The sequence below is a fragment of the Pituophis catenifer genome, unplaced genomic scaffold (genome assembly GCF_029215685.1).
Source record: "Pituophis catenifer annectens isolate HBS135680 unplaced genomic scaffold, rPitCat1.0.hap2 SCAF_2, whole genome shotgun sequence".
In the NCBI taxonomy this organism is placed as follows: Eukaryota; Metazoa; Chordata; class Lepidosauria; order Squamata; family Colubridae; genus Pituophis; species Pituophis catenifer.
Genome location: NW_027256882.1, coordinates 176,558,027 through 176,572,171, shown reverse-complemented (window position 1 = coordinate 176,572,171; position 14,145 = coordinate 176,558,027). Strand labels below are relative to the sequence as shown.

Genomic DNA, 14,145 nt, shown 5'->3' with positions numbered 1-14,145 from the left:
TGGCCGGATTAAAACCCCAAAAATTTAAAATACCCCAATTAAAATTATTATGTTGATAGCCCAGCCTGGCGGAACAGCAGGGTCTTCAATGCGCAACGAAACACCCGGAGGTCGGAGATCTTACGTATTTCCGGGGGCAGTTCATTCCACAGGGCTGGGGCTCCCACAGAGAAGGCCCTCCCCCTGGGTGTCGCCAGCCGACATAACTTGGCTGATGGCACCCTGAGGAGACCCTCTCTGTGGGAGCGGACTGGTCGGTGGGAGGCTATTGGTGGCAGAAGTCAGTCTCGAAGGTACCCGGGTCCTATGCCATGGAGTGCTTTAAAGGTGGTAACCAACACCTTGAATCGCACCCGGAAGACCACTGGGAGCCAGTGCAGCTCGTGCAGGAGGGGTGTCACACGGGCACAACCGGTTGCGCCCATAACCACCCGCGCGGCCGCATTCTGGACCAGTTGGAGCCTCCGAGTGCTCTTCAAGGGGAGCCCCATGTAGAGAGCATTACAATAGTCCAGCTGGGAGGTGACAAGGGCATGAGTGACCGTGCGCAAGGCGTCCCGGTCCAGAAAGGGCTGCAACTGGCGGATCAGGCGAACCTGATAAAAGGCCCCCCTGGGCACGGCCGTCATGTGCTCTTCTAAAGGCAGCCGTGCGTCCAGGAGGACACCCAGATTGCGAGCCCTCTCTGTGGGGGGCAAAAATTCACCCCCAATAGTCAGCGATGGCACCTGCTGACTATATTGGGACGCCGGCAGCCACAGCCACTCGGTCTTGGACGGGTTGAGTCTGAGCCTGTTCCTCCCCATCCAGACCCGCACGGCCTCCAGGCAGCGAGACATCACATCAAGGGCATCGTTGGGGTGGTCTGGGGTGGAGATGTACAGCTGAGTATCATCAGCGTACAGATGACACTTCACCCCAAAACCATGGATGATCTCACCCAGCGGCTTCACATAAATGTTGAACAGAAGGGGCGAGAGGGCCGACCCTTGTGGCACTCCCCATGCGAGACGCCTCGAGGTCGAACTCTGCCCCCCTGCCAACACGAACTGCGAGCGGTCGGAGAGGAAGGAGGAGAACCACCGCAGAACGGTGCCCCCTATTCCTAACCCTCTCAACCGCCGCAGCATGATACCATGGTCGATGGTATCAAAAGCCGCTGAGAGATCTAATAGGACTAGGACAGAGGAGCAACCCCTGTCCCGAGCCCTCCAGAGATCATCCACCAACGCGACCAATGCCGTTTCTGTGCTGTGCCCCCGCCTGAAGCCCGACTGGCACGGGTCTAGATAGATAGCTTCATCCAGGTGCCCGGGCAGTTGTCGTGCCACTACACTCTCAACAACCTTCGCCACAAAACGAAGGTTGGAGACCGGACGGTAGTTAGCTAATTCAGCCGGGTCCAGGGAAGGCTTCTTGAGGAGGGGCCTCACCACCGCCTCTTTCAAGGCGGCGGGAAAGGCACCCTCACTCAGAGAATTGCCAATCAGAATGATAATGTGGGAAAGGCCTTGAGACACTGGGCAAAGAGATGCTGCCAGATAAGAGACAGCAGAGCCTGCATTTGGATAGTTGGATGGGGCAAAAGGTTCAGAAGATACCCTGTCTTGTTTCTCGGGCTGTAAAGGAGATGGGGGTAGAGGGAGGACTGTATTTTCATACTTGCAAGATTCTGTCAGTATAGCTTTACAGTAAAGAATTAGCACATCTAGTTGTGATTCTTATCTGGTTTACTCCAGGAGATAGACACTAATCCAGCTCTTTTGTTAAGGGCCTCAGTTTGATTATCCGGTAGGCTGTCACTTAGTGCTGGTCTCTTTTCTTTCCACAGGTAACTCTACTCCTCAGATTGTCATCAACCCAGCACGGAGGCGCATGATGGAACGGCTGGCACTGTACAATGAGGGGGAGCTTGACAGCCTGGCTGTGCTTGCCTCTACACCTTCAGGAGAAGGTAATGCTGTGCAGCTGGAGGTGGCACTATTCAATCTCCAAACTGGTTCTGTTAAATTAGGGAGTGACATTTCAAGAAAAGTAAGGGACGCGGTGGCTCAGTGGCTAAGACGCTGAGCCTGTTGATTGAAAGGTCGGCAGTTCAGCGGTTTGAATCCCTAGTGCCACGTAACGGGGTGAGCTCCCATTACTTGTCCCAGCTTCTGCCAACCTAGCAGTTCGAAAGCACGTAAAAAATGGAAGTAGAAAAATAGGGACCACCTTTGGTGGGAAGGTAACAGCGTTCCGTGCACTTTTGGCGTTTAGTGATGACCACGGTGATGTCTTCGGACAGCGCTGGCTCTTCGGCTTTGAAACGGAGATGAGCACCGCCCCCTAGAGTCGGGAACGACTAGCACATATGTGCGAAGGGAACCTTTACTTTTACCTTTATATCAAGAAGGGCAGTTCAGTTCCAATAGTCATTGTTCAGTTTCACTTCATCAATCAGCATGCTCAGTAGAGAAGTATCAAAAACTATCCTCTCTTATTTTCATGTCAGAATCAAAAAGATTAAGTATAAGATCGATAGAAGAAAATGTTTGACAACTAGAGCAAGATTACTTTTGTCTGAAGCTTGCATAGACAAATCTGAATAGAAGATGTCATGATAGTTTATGTGCTTTAAATACTGTGACCTTATACATTGCAGATAAGTTTGGACAAACGGCCTTTTTTCATGTAAGAAAGCCGTACAATAGGAGCAGCAGGTGTGACGTTCCTGGCTTGCTCTGCATAAGCTGTTTGTGTCAAAATATATAAAGCCTCTGTAGAAACAATGGCTCCATTTTAATCTCTGCTCTGACGTCTCTATTTTCCTGTTGAATATATATCTGGAAATGAATTCTTGAGAATCCATTAAGCAGGACAAATTTATAGCCCACATGAGAATTGAGAGAGTTTAAGGCCTTGTTTAATAGTTAGGATCTATTCATTTTGTTTGTTCTCAGCTGCTCCTCCTGATATCCCTCTGAATCTCTGCCTGCTGCTGGATTATGCCTTGTCAGAAGTTTCTTCTGGCAAGGTCATCCGGGTGCGATTCAAGGTGTTGGTCACCACCTTTAAAACGCTCCATGGCATAGGACCCGGGTACCTTCGAGACCGACTTCTGCCACCAATAGCCTCCCACTGGCCAGTTCGCTCCCACAGAGAGGGTCTCCTCAGGGTGCCATCAGCCAAGTTATGTCGGCTGGCGACACCCAGGGGGAGGGCCTTCTCTGTGGGAGCCCCAGCCCTGTGGAATGAACTGCCCCCGGAAATACGTAAGATCTCCGACCTCTGGGTATTTCGCTGTGCATTGAAGACCCTGTTGTTCCGCCAGGCCGGGCTATCAACGTAATATTTTAAATTGGGGTATTTTAAATTTTTTGGGGTTTTAAATTGAGCCGAATTTATTTAATAATTTTAAATTTTTAATTAATGTTTGTCTTGTGTTTTTAAATAGGCTGTACACCGCCCTGAGTCCTTCGGGAGAAGGGCGGTATAGAAATAAAATTATATTATATTATTATTATATTATTATTATTATTGTAGAATCTGGTTTTACTTATACAGCAGAATGTCAGGGCTATTTAAGCAGGCCAAGATGGGTCAAAAATGAGGCATTTGGGGTAAGACAGGAGTTAGACGAAAGAGGATTCTCAGGCTGAGAATCATGATTCTCATGATTATGATGTTAAGGTAATGTTTGAAAATGGTGCTAGAGAAGGAAAGTAAAAAAACCTTCCTATAAAACCGAGTTACTCAGACCCTATCTTTGGTCCCTTTTTGCCATCAGAGAAACTGGTTCAGAATCCTATTAAAACAGATAAACTTTCTTCCTGGGTGTTCTGCCCCAGCTATGGATCCCAAAGAATGCAGCACACACAAAGTCCGTACAAACCTTAGTTTGCTAATTAAGGACTACTAATGAGTTTTCTTAGTAGTTGTTCGAACACAAGTACAGTTTAAATCAGTCTTTTCTGAACAAGGGCTGTTAATTTAACTTCATTAACAACCGACAAGAATCCAAAGAATAATAACTCAATTCTAAAGCACAGTATTTCAGATAACCATAATCTTACTGTGGTTGGCAGAATGCCCAGAAGCAATTTGCAGGAAAACTGACAAGAAAGGAGCAAGAGCCGATCAGACGTTTCTGAAAGAGGCGGTGGTGAGGCCCCTCCTCAAGAAGCTTGCTCTGGATCCGGCTGTTTTGGCTAACTATCGTCCGGTCTCCAACCTTCCCTTCTTGGCGAAGGTTGTTGAGAGTGTGGTGGTGCGACAGCTTCCTGGGTACCTGGATGAAGCTGTCTATCTGGATCCGCTCCAATCCGGCTTCAGGCCTGGGCACAGCACAGAAACGGCATTGGTCGCGTTGGTGGATGATCTCTGGAGGGCTCGGGATAGGGGTTCCTCCTCTATCCTGGTCCTGTTAGATCTCTCAGCGGCTTTTGATACCATCGACCATGGTATCCTGCTGCGCCGGTTGGAGGGGTTGGGAGTGGGGGGCACCGTTTTGTGGTGGTTCTCCTATCTCTCCGACCGGTCGCAGTCGGTGTTGGCAGGGGGGCAGAGGTCGACCCCGAGGCGCCTTGTTTGTGGGGTGCCGCAGGGGTCGGTCCTCTCGCCCCTTCTGTTCAACATTATGTGAAGCCGCTGGGCGAGATCATCCGTGGCTTTGGGGTGGAGTTCCATCAGTACGCTGATGATACTCAGCTGTACATCTCCATCCCAGGCCATCCCAACGATGCCCTTGAAGTGATGTCCTGGTGCCTGGAGGCCGTGCGGACCTGGATGGGGAGTAACAGGCTTCGACTCAACCCTTCCAAGACCGAGTGGCTGTGGCTTCCGGCGTCCCGATATAGCCAGCTGGTGCCATCACTGGTTATTGGGGGAGAGTTATTGGCCCCCACGGATAGGGCTCGCAACTTGGGTGTCCTCCTGGATGCACGGCTGTCTTTAGAAGAGCATATGACGGCCGTGGCCAGGGGGGCCTTTTATCAGGTTCGCCTGATCCGCCAGTTGCGTCCTTTTCTGGATCGGGACTCCTTACGCACAGTCACTCAGGCTCTCGTCACTTCCCGCCTGGACTACTGCAATGCTCTCTACATGGGGCTCCCCTTGAGGAGCACCCGGAGGCTCCAACTGGTGCAGAATGCGGCCGCGCGGGGGATTATGGGAGCAAGGGGCCGCTCCCATGTGACGCCTCTCCTGCATGAGCTACATTGGCTTCCGGTGGTCTTCCGGGTGCGCTTCAAGGTGTTGGTCACCACCTTTAAAGCGCTCCATGGCATGGGACCTGGGTATTTGTGGGACTGCCTTCTGCCGCCGATAGTCTCCCACCGACCAGTACGCTCCCACAGAGAGGGACTCCTCAGGGTGCCATCAGCCAGGCAATGTCGGCTGGCGATCCCCAGGGGGAGGGCCTTCTCTGTGGCAGCTCCTGCCCTCTGGAACGATTTGCCCCCGGAGATACGAAGGATATCGGATCTCCGGGTTTTTCGCCGTGCCCTAAAAACTTTTCTTTTCCATCAAGCAGGGCTGGCGTGAAAATCCCCCCCTTTTTTTAGTTTTTTAGCTTTTTAAATTGTCAAATGGGTTTTAGTTTTCAGTGTTTTAAATTTTGGGGCCACAGTTATTTAATTCTTTTAATAATTTTAAATTTTGTATTGATATGTGTTTTAGTTCTGGCTGTGCACCGCCCTTAGTCCACTTGGAGAAGGGCGGGATATAAATTGAATTAAAAAAAAAAAGATGCAAAGGAATATGAACAAAGTTGTTTCCTGCAAATTGCCTCAGGCATCGTCCTTCCTTAAATAGGCTAGGGGAGTGGCCAATTAGCCCCAAGCCTTACTCTCGAGGAGACCTCCTCCTGAGGAGCCACTCCTGCTTTTTGGCAGCTCTGCACGCTCATGCATCAAGAAGAGGCTCCTCCTCTTCTTCCTCTTCACTTATGGGAGGTTCTGAAGGCCCTGGCTGAATCCCTGCCTCTGGCACCACATCTTCTCCAGCCTCCTCATTGTCTGACTCGAGTGCCAGCTGCACAGGCTGCTGGCGCATCACCACACCAGCCTCCTCGCTGTCGGAATCAGCTACTAGCTGCACAGGCCGCTGACGGGCCACAACACTGGGCATCCACGGTTCTTCCCAGACTATTGTTAGACAGCTTCTGATCCTATGCTGTAAAATACGAAGTTCGGGCTCCTCAGATTTTACCACAGCATTTGTAAGCCCAAAGGCCATTCTCTCTGCTGTCCAGGTGGGATTCTTCCTAGTTTTAGTAAAGCAGGCAATGTAGCAAATCTTTGCCTTCTCCCTACATGACAGAATGCTTCAGTTCCCCTAAAAAATCCCTTCACCTAAAAAATTGGGATGGAAGTTAGTTGTCCCTTTCTTTATCAACACAAAGAGGCAGTAGAATGTATATATCCTGGGAGTAGTCATGGTGGTGAATATGAAGGAATGTTTAATCGTGCATTCTGGAACTGCTGAGTCAGGTCATTTTGCCACAGGGTTAACTATTATCATAATAGTTATGATAATATTCAGTTATACATCTGTCCCAGGCCATCTTAGTGAAGGTGTTGAAGTTCTTTTTTGGTCTTGAAGCTGTGTAGATTAGAATGGAGCAGCTCTGAAAAAATTATCTGTGGGTTTTAGGATCCCCTGTACTTAGTGATTTTCCACCACTCATCGTTCTCAATCGGGTCACGCTCCCCCAGGCAGTTTGTACAAAGTCTGGGAGTTCTGCACTCGCAGGTCCTGTTCAAGTCTTTACACAAGTACATCTTGTGCATCAGTTGCACCCATTTCTATATTAGTAAGCATTACTGGCTGTCACTCATGTCTTAGTCACTTTCTGGTTAGACCATTGCAACATAGTCTACGTGGAGCTGCCTTTAAAAAAGCACTTGGAAAGTTCAGCTGGTTCAAAATGTATACCGCCTGTGCCAAGACATGCCCATGGAACATTCCTGTATAGACACTCAGTGGGCTTACAAATGCTATTGAAAAGTTGTCACCTTTAAAGCTGTATGTACTCATGAGACCAATCTGGCAGAGTAGGTTTGCTCCAGGCCTCCCCGGTGAGGCATTACCTGGTGGGACTCAGGAAATATACCTTCTCAGTCACAGGACCTGTCCTGTTGTATAGCCTTCTCCCTGAATTACAAATAGCCAAGCCTATTGGCCTTTTGGAAGAATTGGATCTTTATCCAGGCACTAGAGCTGGGATGCGGATGGAGTTCTGGCATGGGTGTGTGTTTTTTTGATAAGTTAATATACTTTTTAGGGGCTTTGAGCCAGTTTCTTTTGAATTGATTTGTATAGTTTAGTTATGTTTTATTTCTGTTTAGAGTTCCTTGGGTAGAAATGTTTTAAGTAAATAAATAAACGCGCGAAGTCATTATTTTCAGAGGATGTCTGTCCTTTATCCAATATAGCACAAAATCATCCGAGAAACTAAATCCAAGCTCTTTGAGACATGGCAGCAGCAGCAGTAATCTGGTCATCAAGTCACTCACTCCCCACGTGGGTATTTTCCAGATGTGTTAAGATTTTAACTCTCAATCACAGCTAGAGGATACTAAGCTTGGAGTGGCTTTGGGAAAGATGGACTGAAGGCAACCCAGACAGATTTATGGTCCTATTGTATTTCAGTTTTGGGACAGATGAGAAACCACTAGCTGATAAAGAGCAGTTTTACTCCGTGAGAGGTTGAAACCTGAGTTTCTTTTCTTTCTCCCCTTCAGATGGTGTTGCTGAGCCACCTCGTGAACCTGAAGAGAGTGATGAATTTGAATGACGAATTCAACAAAGACGGGATCAAAGTTCTCATAGCGCTGACAGCACTTTGCAAATTATAGGGGTCATGCTATCCTCCTTTGGATACCATGCCTGTTCCCTTAGTTGGTACCAGTGTGGCACGTGTTTCTGGTAGAATTTGGGTTCAGGCCAGCAATCTGCCATAAATGGAAGTCACCATTGGAGTTATGGAGATCAAAACTGGTGGGGTGGGTGGGTGGGAGTGGTGATGATGATGTGGATTTTCATTGTTATACAAGTTCCTCACTACATGCTCCCTTTCGCTGAATAGATAAAACATTTTATATATTTGTAAGTTGTCAGTATCATTTAGTTTATAGTTTATATGATTATTCACAGGTTATAGTAGATGTTTGCAATCGTTATAAACAAAATTACCTCCTGTGGAAGAGGAAACTTAGGATGCAGAATCTTTGTCCTATCAGAGTTTTCAGAAAGGCGAGAACATCTGCTTTTTCTCGTGCCATCTTCCCCTAATTTCCACTGTAAGAAACCAAGCTGTGAAACCATATTGAAGCAAAACCCCCAAAGACCATATACGGTGGATTACTGATTTTTCAACCAGATGGTTATCAAAGTGTTGGCTTTATTATTATTGTTCTTATTTGTTTAATACAGAAAACCACAAAATTAAGAGAAAAAAAGTACTAATGACTAATGACTTGTCATTATTTAGACAATAGAAATGACTTAGGATTTGGCCAGCACAAAAGATGCTACAGGGAAAGGGAAAGGGAAAAATTTTAAGACCACAAATTTAGATATGATAAAGAGAAATTGGAAAGAAAAAAATAGAAAACATCTACATAATGTCAGGAGGGTAAGCTTTGTCAATTGACATTTTTTTTTTTTTTTTTTTTTTTTTTTTTTTTTGCTATGCTGCAGTTGTGTTGTAGCCATGATAGATTCTGTTTTAGGAATGTAGTTCAACATCACAGTAAGATGCTTCTATTCAAAACTGAACTATGCTGAATATTAATAATGCTGAATAATTACATGGCATCACTGTGAAGGGAGTTGTGGTAGGAAAAGGTTAAACTTTGGACAAAGGACATAAAAGTTCAAATACATTCTTAGCCATTCTTTGGCCAGTCTGTCTCGGCCCAAACCCTGATGATGGGATGGGATAAAAAAGGAAGTGCTATGTACCCTAAACTAAGCTAGATAAAATTAAAAGTATACAGGTAAACCTCAACTTAGAATTCATTTAGTGACTGTTCAGTTACAACGGCACTGAGAAAAATGACTTATGACCATTTTTCAGAGTTCCCACCTTTCCAGCATCCCCACGATCATGTGATCAAAATTCAGATGCTTAGCACTGGTTCATATTTATTACCATTGCAGGTCCCAGGGTCATGTACTATTTGCAACCTGAGAAGCGAAGTCAATGGGGAAGGCAGATTCCGGTTGCCAAGCACCTGAATTCTGATCACATGACCCTGGCAATGCTTTGACGGTTAAGTATAGGGCCTGGTTATAAGTCACTTTTTTCAGTGCTGCTGTAACTTCAGAGTGTCACTAAACAGTTGGTTGTAAATTGAGGACTACTGTATAAATCAACTTTTTTTCTCTCCTATGTGGTTTTATAAAACAGGATTATATTCAACAGGAAATAAACTGAGTGATACTGTATGGATTTCACCAACTATCTTCAATAGCTTTTTGAAGAAACTGGCATATTTTAGCAGACTTTTTATTCTTTCAAACCACATTACAGTATGCTCTTGTACTGTTGTGTAAGTTTCTCCTTTGATTAAGACTGTTCATTGAAATTATAGATTATTTCACTGAGTTTAGCCGGTGTCTGCTCATTAAGGTAAGGAAGAGAAAAGCACAATGGAACTGCAGTACATCGCATACCTTGGACCAAAAATGACCAGTGAGTCGAGAGAAGAATGCCCACTGGGCCAGTTCCCGATCCCACACTTTGAGGCTTACAAAACCAAAGCAACACATCGTCCCCAGAACTATAATCCAGATGGAACTGGCATTGCCAAACTGTCTTTGCACTTTCAGTACTCTCCAAAAAACAACAATTATATGAACACTCAATGCCAACTCAAAACCCTGTGGGTGAAGCACTGCCAGGACATAACTAGTCAGTGAAGTCACTTCTATGGCTAGAAAAACATATGGTTCCCACCCAGTTTCAAGAAATAGGCACCAAACAATGACCCAAGCAAAAATTGGTAGTGTTAACAACTGATCTAACACAGCTGCCCGATGATGCTGTGTCCACAGTCGGACCCATTGTGTAGGCCCATATAAAAGCGCCATGAGGGCAAAGACCTCTTGAAAGTAGTTCTGCCTACTCTTGTCACCGGGTGGCCACCAATACCAACCCAGAAGTATGTAGGCCAAATTGATTAAGCAATTTGCTGGCATAGCTAGGAAGGCTGGCATTCCAGGCACTGTTGGTTCAGCATAATGCTCGTAGCCAGTATCTGTGTGAGCGCCATCAAAAATTCCCAAAGCCACCGCTAGTATGCAAAGCAGCAGGCCTCCAGTCACATGCAAGAACGGCTTGTTGTCTTCTGACTTCATAGCTGTGATTTTCAAAGTCTTGGGTCTTGCTCTCTGCACCGCTGCCAAATAACCGCCACAGCTACAAATGCTTTGTTTTCAATTATTTATTCACTTGTTTTGCCAGTCTGGCCATCCGTTGAAGTCCCATTCCTCCTAGAATGGCTTACGAAAAACAAGAAGAGCATGAAATGGATGACGCAGATGGTTAGTTTCCCAAGATGAATTTACTGCCCAGGGTGGGCTTTGATACTTTCCCCATTAATGCTGCACAGGAAGTGAGTGGGTTCAGTTAAACTCTTCTCTTAGAAACCTGAAAGCTTGGTGACATTTTGCATTGCTGAAAACACTCATCCTCCCTCTCCTGCTCAAACAGCCAACAGCATGAGATTACTCAAGCAAAGGCCCAGCATGTTTTCTTGGCAGCTCCTGTACTCACAATTCTAGCTGTTATGCTGTTATGAAACAGCTGTAGTGGCAGGATTGGCTATTGGTGACATCACTGTTTAGTGGGGGAAATGGGGGGTAGGGTTGTTTCCTTCCCATGATCTTCTGTTTTGTAACCATGGAGATGGCAAGTGCTAGATAGTAAGCCTAGAGATCTCTTTAAGCTCAAGCTACAAAACTTTCTGTTCCAGTCTGTATTGCAAAGAAGTTGCTTTCGTATGTACCATCTTTGCAGACACATCTACTGCAACCTCTTAATAAATAAATCTATGGTACTATTTAAAAAACATTTCAGAAGTAATTTAGAGTTGGGAAGAGATTCAGGTGGGGGAAAAGTTCAATTAATATTATAAACAGCAATGGGAAATCACAGCTGCTACCGTAGTAACTGGTGTTGGCTTTTATATGCATCAAGTTCTTCCCAAGAACCTAGGATCTTGTAATTAATCCACATATACAGGTAGTCCTCAATTTACGACCGCAATTGAGCTCAAAATTCATGTTGCTAAGTGAGAAATGTGTTAAGTGAGTTTTGCCCCATTTTACAACTTTTCTTGCCACATTTGTTAAGTGAATCGCTGGAGTTCTTAAATTAGTAACTTGGTTGTTAAGTGAATTTGGCTTCCCCATTGACTTTGCTTGTCAGAATGTGGCAAAAGATGGTCACATGACCTCAGACAGTGTAATTATCATAAATGTGAGTTAGCTGTCAAGCATCTGAATGTAAATCACATGACTATAGGGATGCTGTAATGGTCATAAGTCTGAAAAATGGTCATAAGATACTTTTTTCAGTGCCGTTGTAACTTCGAATGGTCACTAAGTGAACTATTGTAAGTCAAGGACTACCTGTAAATGTGGATCCAAGCAGTGTGCTCCTTGGTAATTGACAGATGGAAATTTTGTCAACGTACAGATTTTTTTAAATGCTGTTCAAGATTTTTTAGTATTGTATTGCCCCCAATGTTTATTAATTTAGCAATAACTTTTTTATTAATTAGATGGGGGGAAAGATTATTTCCACATCAAGCTTGGCTCCTAATGATCACATGGTCCAGGCCTGAGGTTTTCTTGCCAATTGCATGGAATTTGCTCACCACTGCCTTGTAGTTTGACTTGCAATATGACTTACAGCTCTGTTATCCACTTGAGATACCCCATCAAGTCCCACAAAGGAAGGTGCTGTAGCTCTGGGATTCTTTCATCTAAGTACTAGATGTATCCAAATCTATTTTTCTGATATCACTCCAGGATAGCTAGATACTGCCACCTAGCGGAGCATCAGGAAAATGCTTCAAATTATGGAATACAAAAAAAAAATCAAAAACCTGGACAATACAGTACATTGTCTATTTGGTTCAACTGGGGGAAAAAACCACTTCTCCGAAATACTGATCACCATTTTGGATGGTCCATTCAATACAAAATCTGCACAAAGCCTGGAGAGTGCAGGGAATGCAAGACAAAACGGGGGTATATCACCACTTCTCTCCACACATCAAACCCCAGGGTGATAGCCAGCTGGCCCCCTTTGATCTCCCTAATGTTTTCCCCTCTGCTGCATCCCCTCCCCCCTCCTCTCCCTCCACCAATGTCCTTCAATTTTTCTTGCTCTTCTGCTTCCAATCCATAATTCAGGACAAAACAGCCCATTTTGGTATCTGAGCCAAACACAAATGTTTTGGGTCACATACAAACTACCTAAATTCAGTTGCTATATGTAAAGAACGGACGTTGTCTTTCCTGAACGTCCATTTTCGGGGCACTGCGGCTACACTCCATAGCTGGGTTCTTCCTCATGTTTGACAGCAACTGAGTGAAATATTAAATCACGAAGGTGCAGCACAGCAAATTGTCGAACAACAACACCTGCAACGACAGGAACAAAGCAGGAAGCCCCAACAGAAAGGGAGGGAATGGAGTGTAGCCGCAGTGCCCTGAAAATGGACGTTCAGGTAAGACAACGTCCGTTTTCCAGAGCACTGCAGCTACACTCCATAGCTGGAACGTACCCAAGCCTAAATCCCAGGGGCGGAAGGCTGACTGCGGCCAGAAGCTGCATCCACATGAACGCTTTGCAATACACGTCGCCCAAAAGACGCCTCGGCCGAGGCGTAAGTGTCAATCTTATAATGGTGAATGAAGGGCGACAGTGAGGTCCACGTAGCCGCTCGGCAAATGTCCGACACTGAGGCCTGTGTCGCCCACGCCGCCGAGGTAGCTGCACTGCAGGTAGAATGTGGAAAAATCCTGCCTGGAGGGGGACGCGCTTGCCTCAATCCAACGGCCTACCATGGAAGAAGAAATCTTTTGTCCCATCGAGGCTGGATGAAAAGAGACCAGAAGAAGAAAAAAAGAAAAAAAAGAAAAGAGACCAGAAGAGCCTCCCTCTTATGAAAAGACGCTGTTCGCCCAATATAATGACGAAGAGCCCGTCGAACATCGAACATGTGCCAGAGAACCTCTTGATGATGTCTAGGCGATGGACAAAAATCCGGCAGAATGACCTCCTGGGCCCGGTGAAACCAGGTATTCACCTTTGGAGTGAAAGATGGGTCCAGCCGAACAACCACCATGTTTGCATGAAAAATGCAAAGGTCCTTCCTAATGGATAAAGCGGCAAGCTCCGAAATCCTCCTGGCCGATTTAGTAGCCAGGAGGAAAGCCGCCTTAAACGACAAAAACATTAGCGAAATGGAACCCAAAGGTTCAAACGGTGGCGATGTGAGTGCCTCAGAACGAGTGTAAGATCCCAGGAAGGCTATCGATGTACTGTGGGGGGCCGTAGATTCCTGGCCCCATGCAGAAACCCCCGCACCCAAAGGTGATGAGACAAGCGTTCCAAACACTGTCAGCGTTCCAAATTAGGCTCTTCCAGCGCTGACATGAATGAAATGAAGCAGAGAGCAGAAGCATTGATTTATTGCTGAGATGAACTTTTACCTTGCTTTCTGCATACAACAGATAGTATTACCTGGGTGACGGGGGGGGCAAATTCCCGTGAAAAGAATGTGCCGGGACAAAGAGATGGATCTGCATGATGGCCAATGGGACATTGGGGTTGGAGAGCGGAAGAGGAGGGTGTTGGAAGGAGGGGCCAGTTTGGCTGCAACCAGAGTTCAGGCATGTCGGGTTTTTCTATTCTTAAATAAAAGAGATTCATTAGAGACTTTGCGTTTGAGAATGAAGTTTATTTAAGATAGCACTGAAGCCTGACAGACTGATAAGGTGGGCAGGAAACCACCGTGGACAGAGCCGCTGCCTGACATCGTAAGGTGGCTGGGGCCAGACCTTTGTCCAAGCCCACCTGAAGAAAATCCAGAATGTCCTGAATAGCTGCCGAAGTCGGGTCCACGTGGTGTGTGGAACACCAGG

General features: G+C 46.1%; 2 protein-coding genes across 5 annotated transcripts in view; one reads left to right on the top strand and one right to left on the bottom strand.

Moving 5' to 3' along the window:
* IRAK1 (interleukin 1 receptor associated kinase 1) overlaps positions 1 to 8,088 on the top strand; it is a 35,429-nt gene extending 27,341 nt beyond the window's left edge. For 2 of the 4 annotated variants that reach the window (XM_070938164.1, XM_070938166.1), the window contains 2 exons: positions 1,832 to 1,954; positions 7,725 to 8,088. In XM_070938164.1, the coding sequence (XP_070794265.1) occupies positions 1,832 to 1,954; positions 7,725 to 7,777 (176 nt within the window). In that variant the 3' untranslated portion in view covers positions 7,778 to 8,088. Of the gene's footprint in view, positions 1 to 1,831; positions 1,955 to 7,415; positions 7,504 to 7,724 lie in introns of those variants that run through there. The other 2 variants (XR_011600046.1, XR_011600047.1) reach the window with 2 other exon arrangements.
* A 1,442-nt stretch (positions 8,089 to 9,530) lies between these two features.
* TMEM187 (transmembrane protein 187) lies at positions 9,531 to 10,344 on the bottom strand. The gene has a single exon (XM_070935195.1). The coding sequence runs from the start codon at positions 10,342 to 10,344 to the stop codon at positions 9,580 to 9,582; it is 765 nt and encodes a 254-aa protein (XP_070791296.1). The 3' UTR covers positions 9,531 to 9,579.
* Positions 10,345 to 14,145: the final 3,801 nt, after the last annotated feature.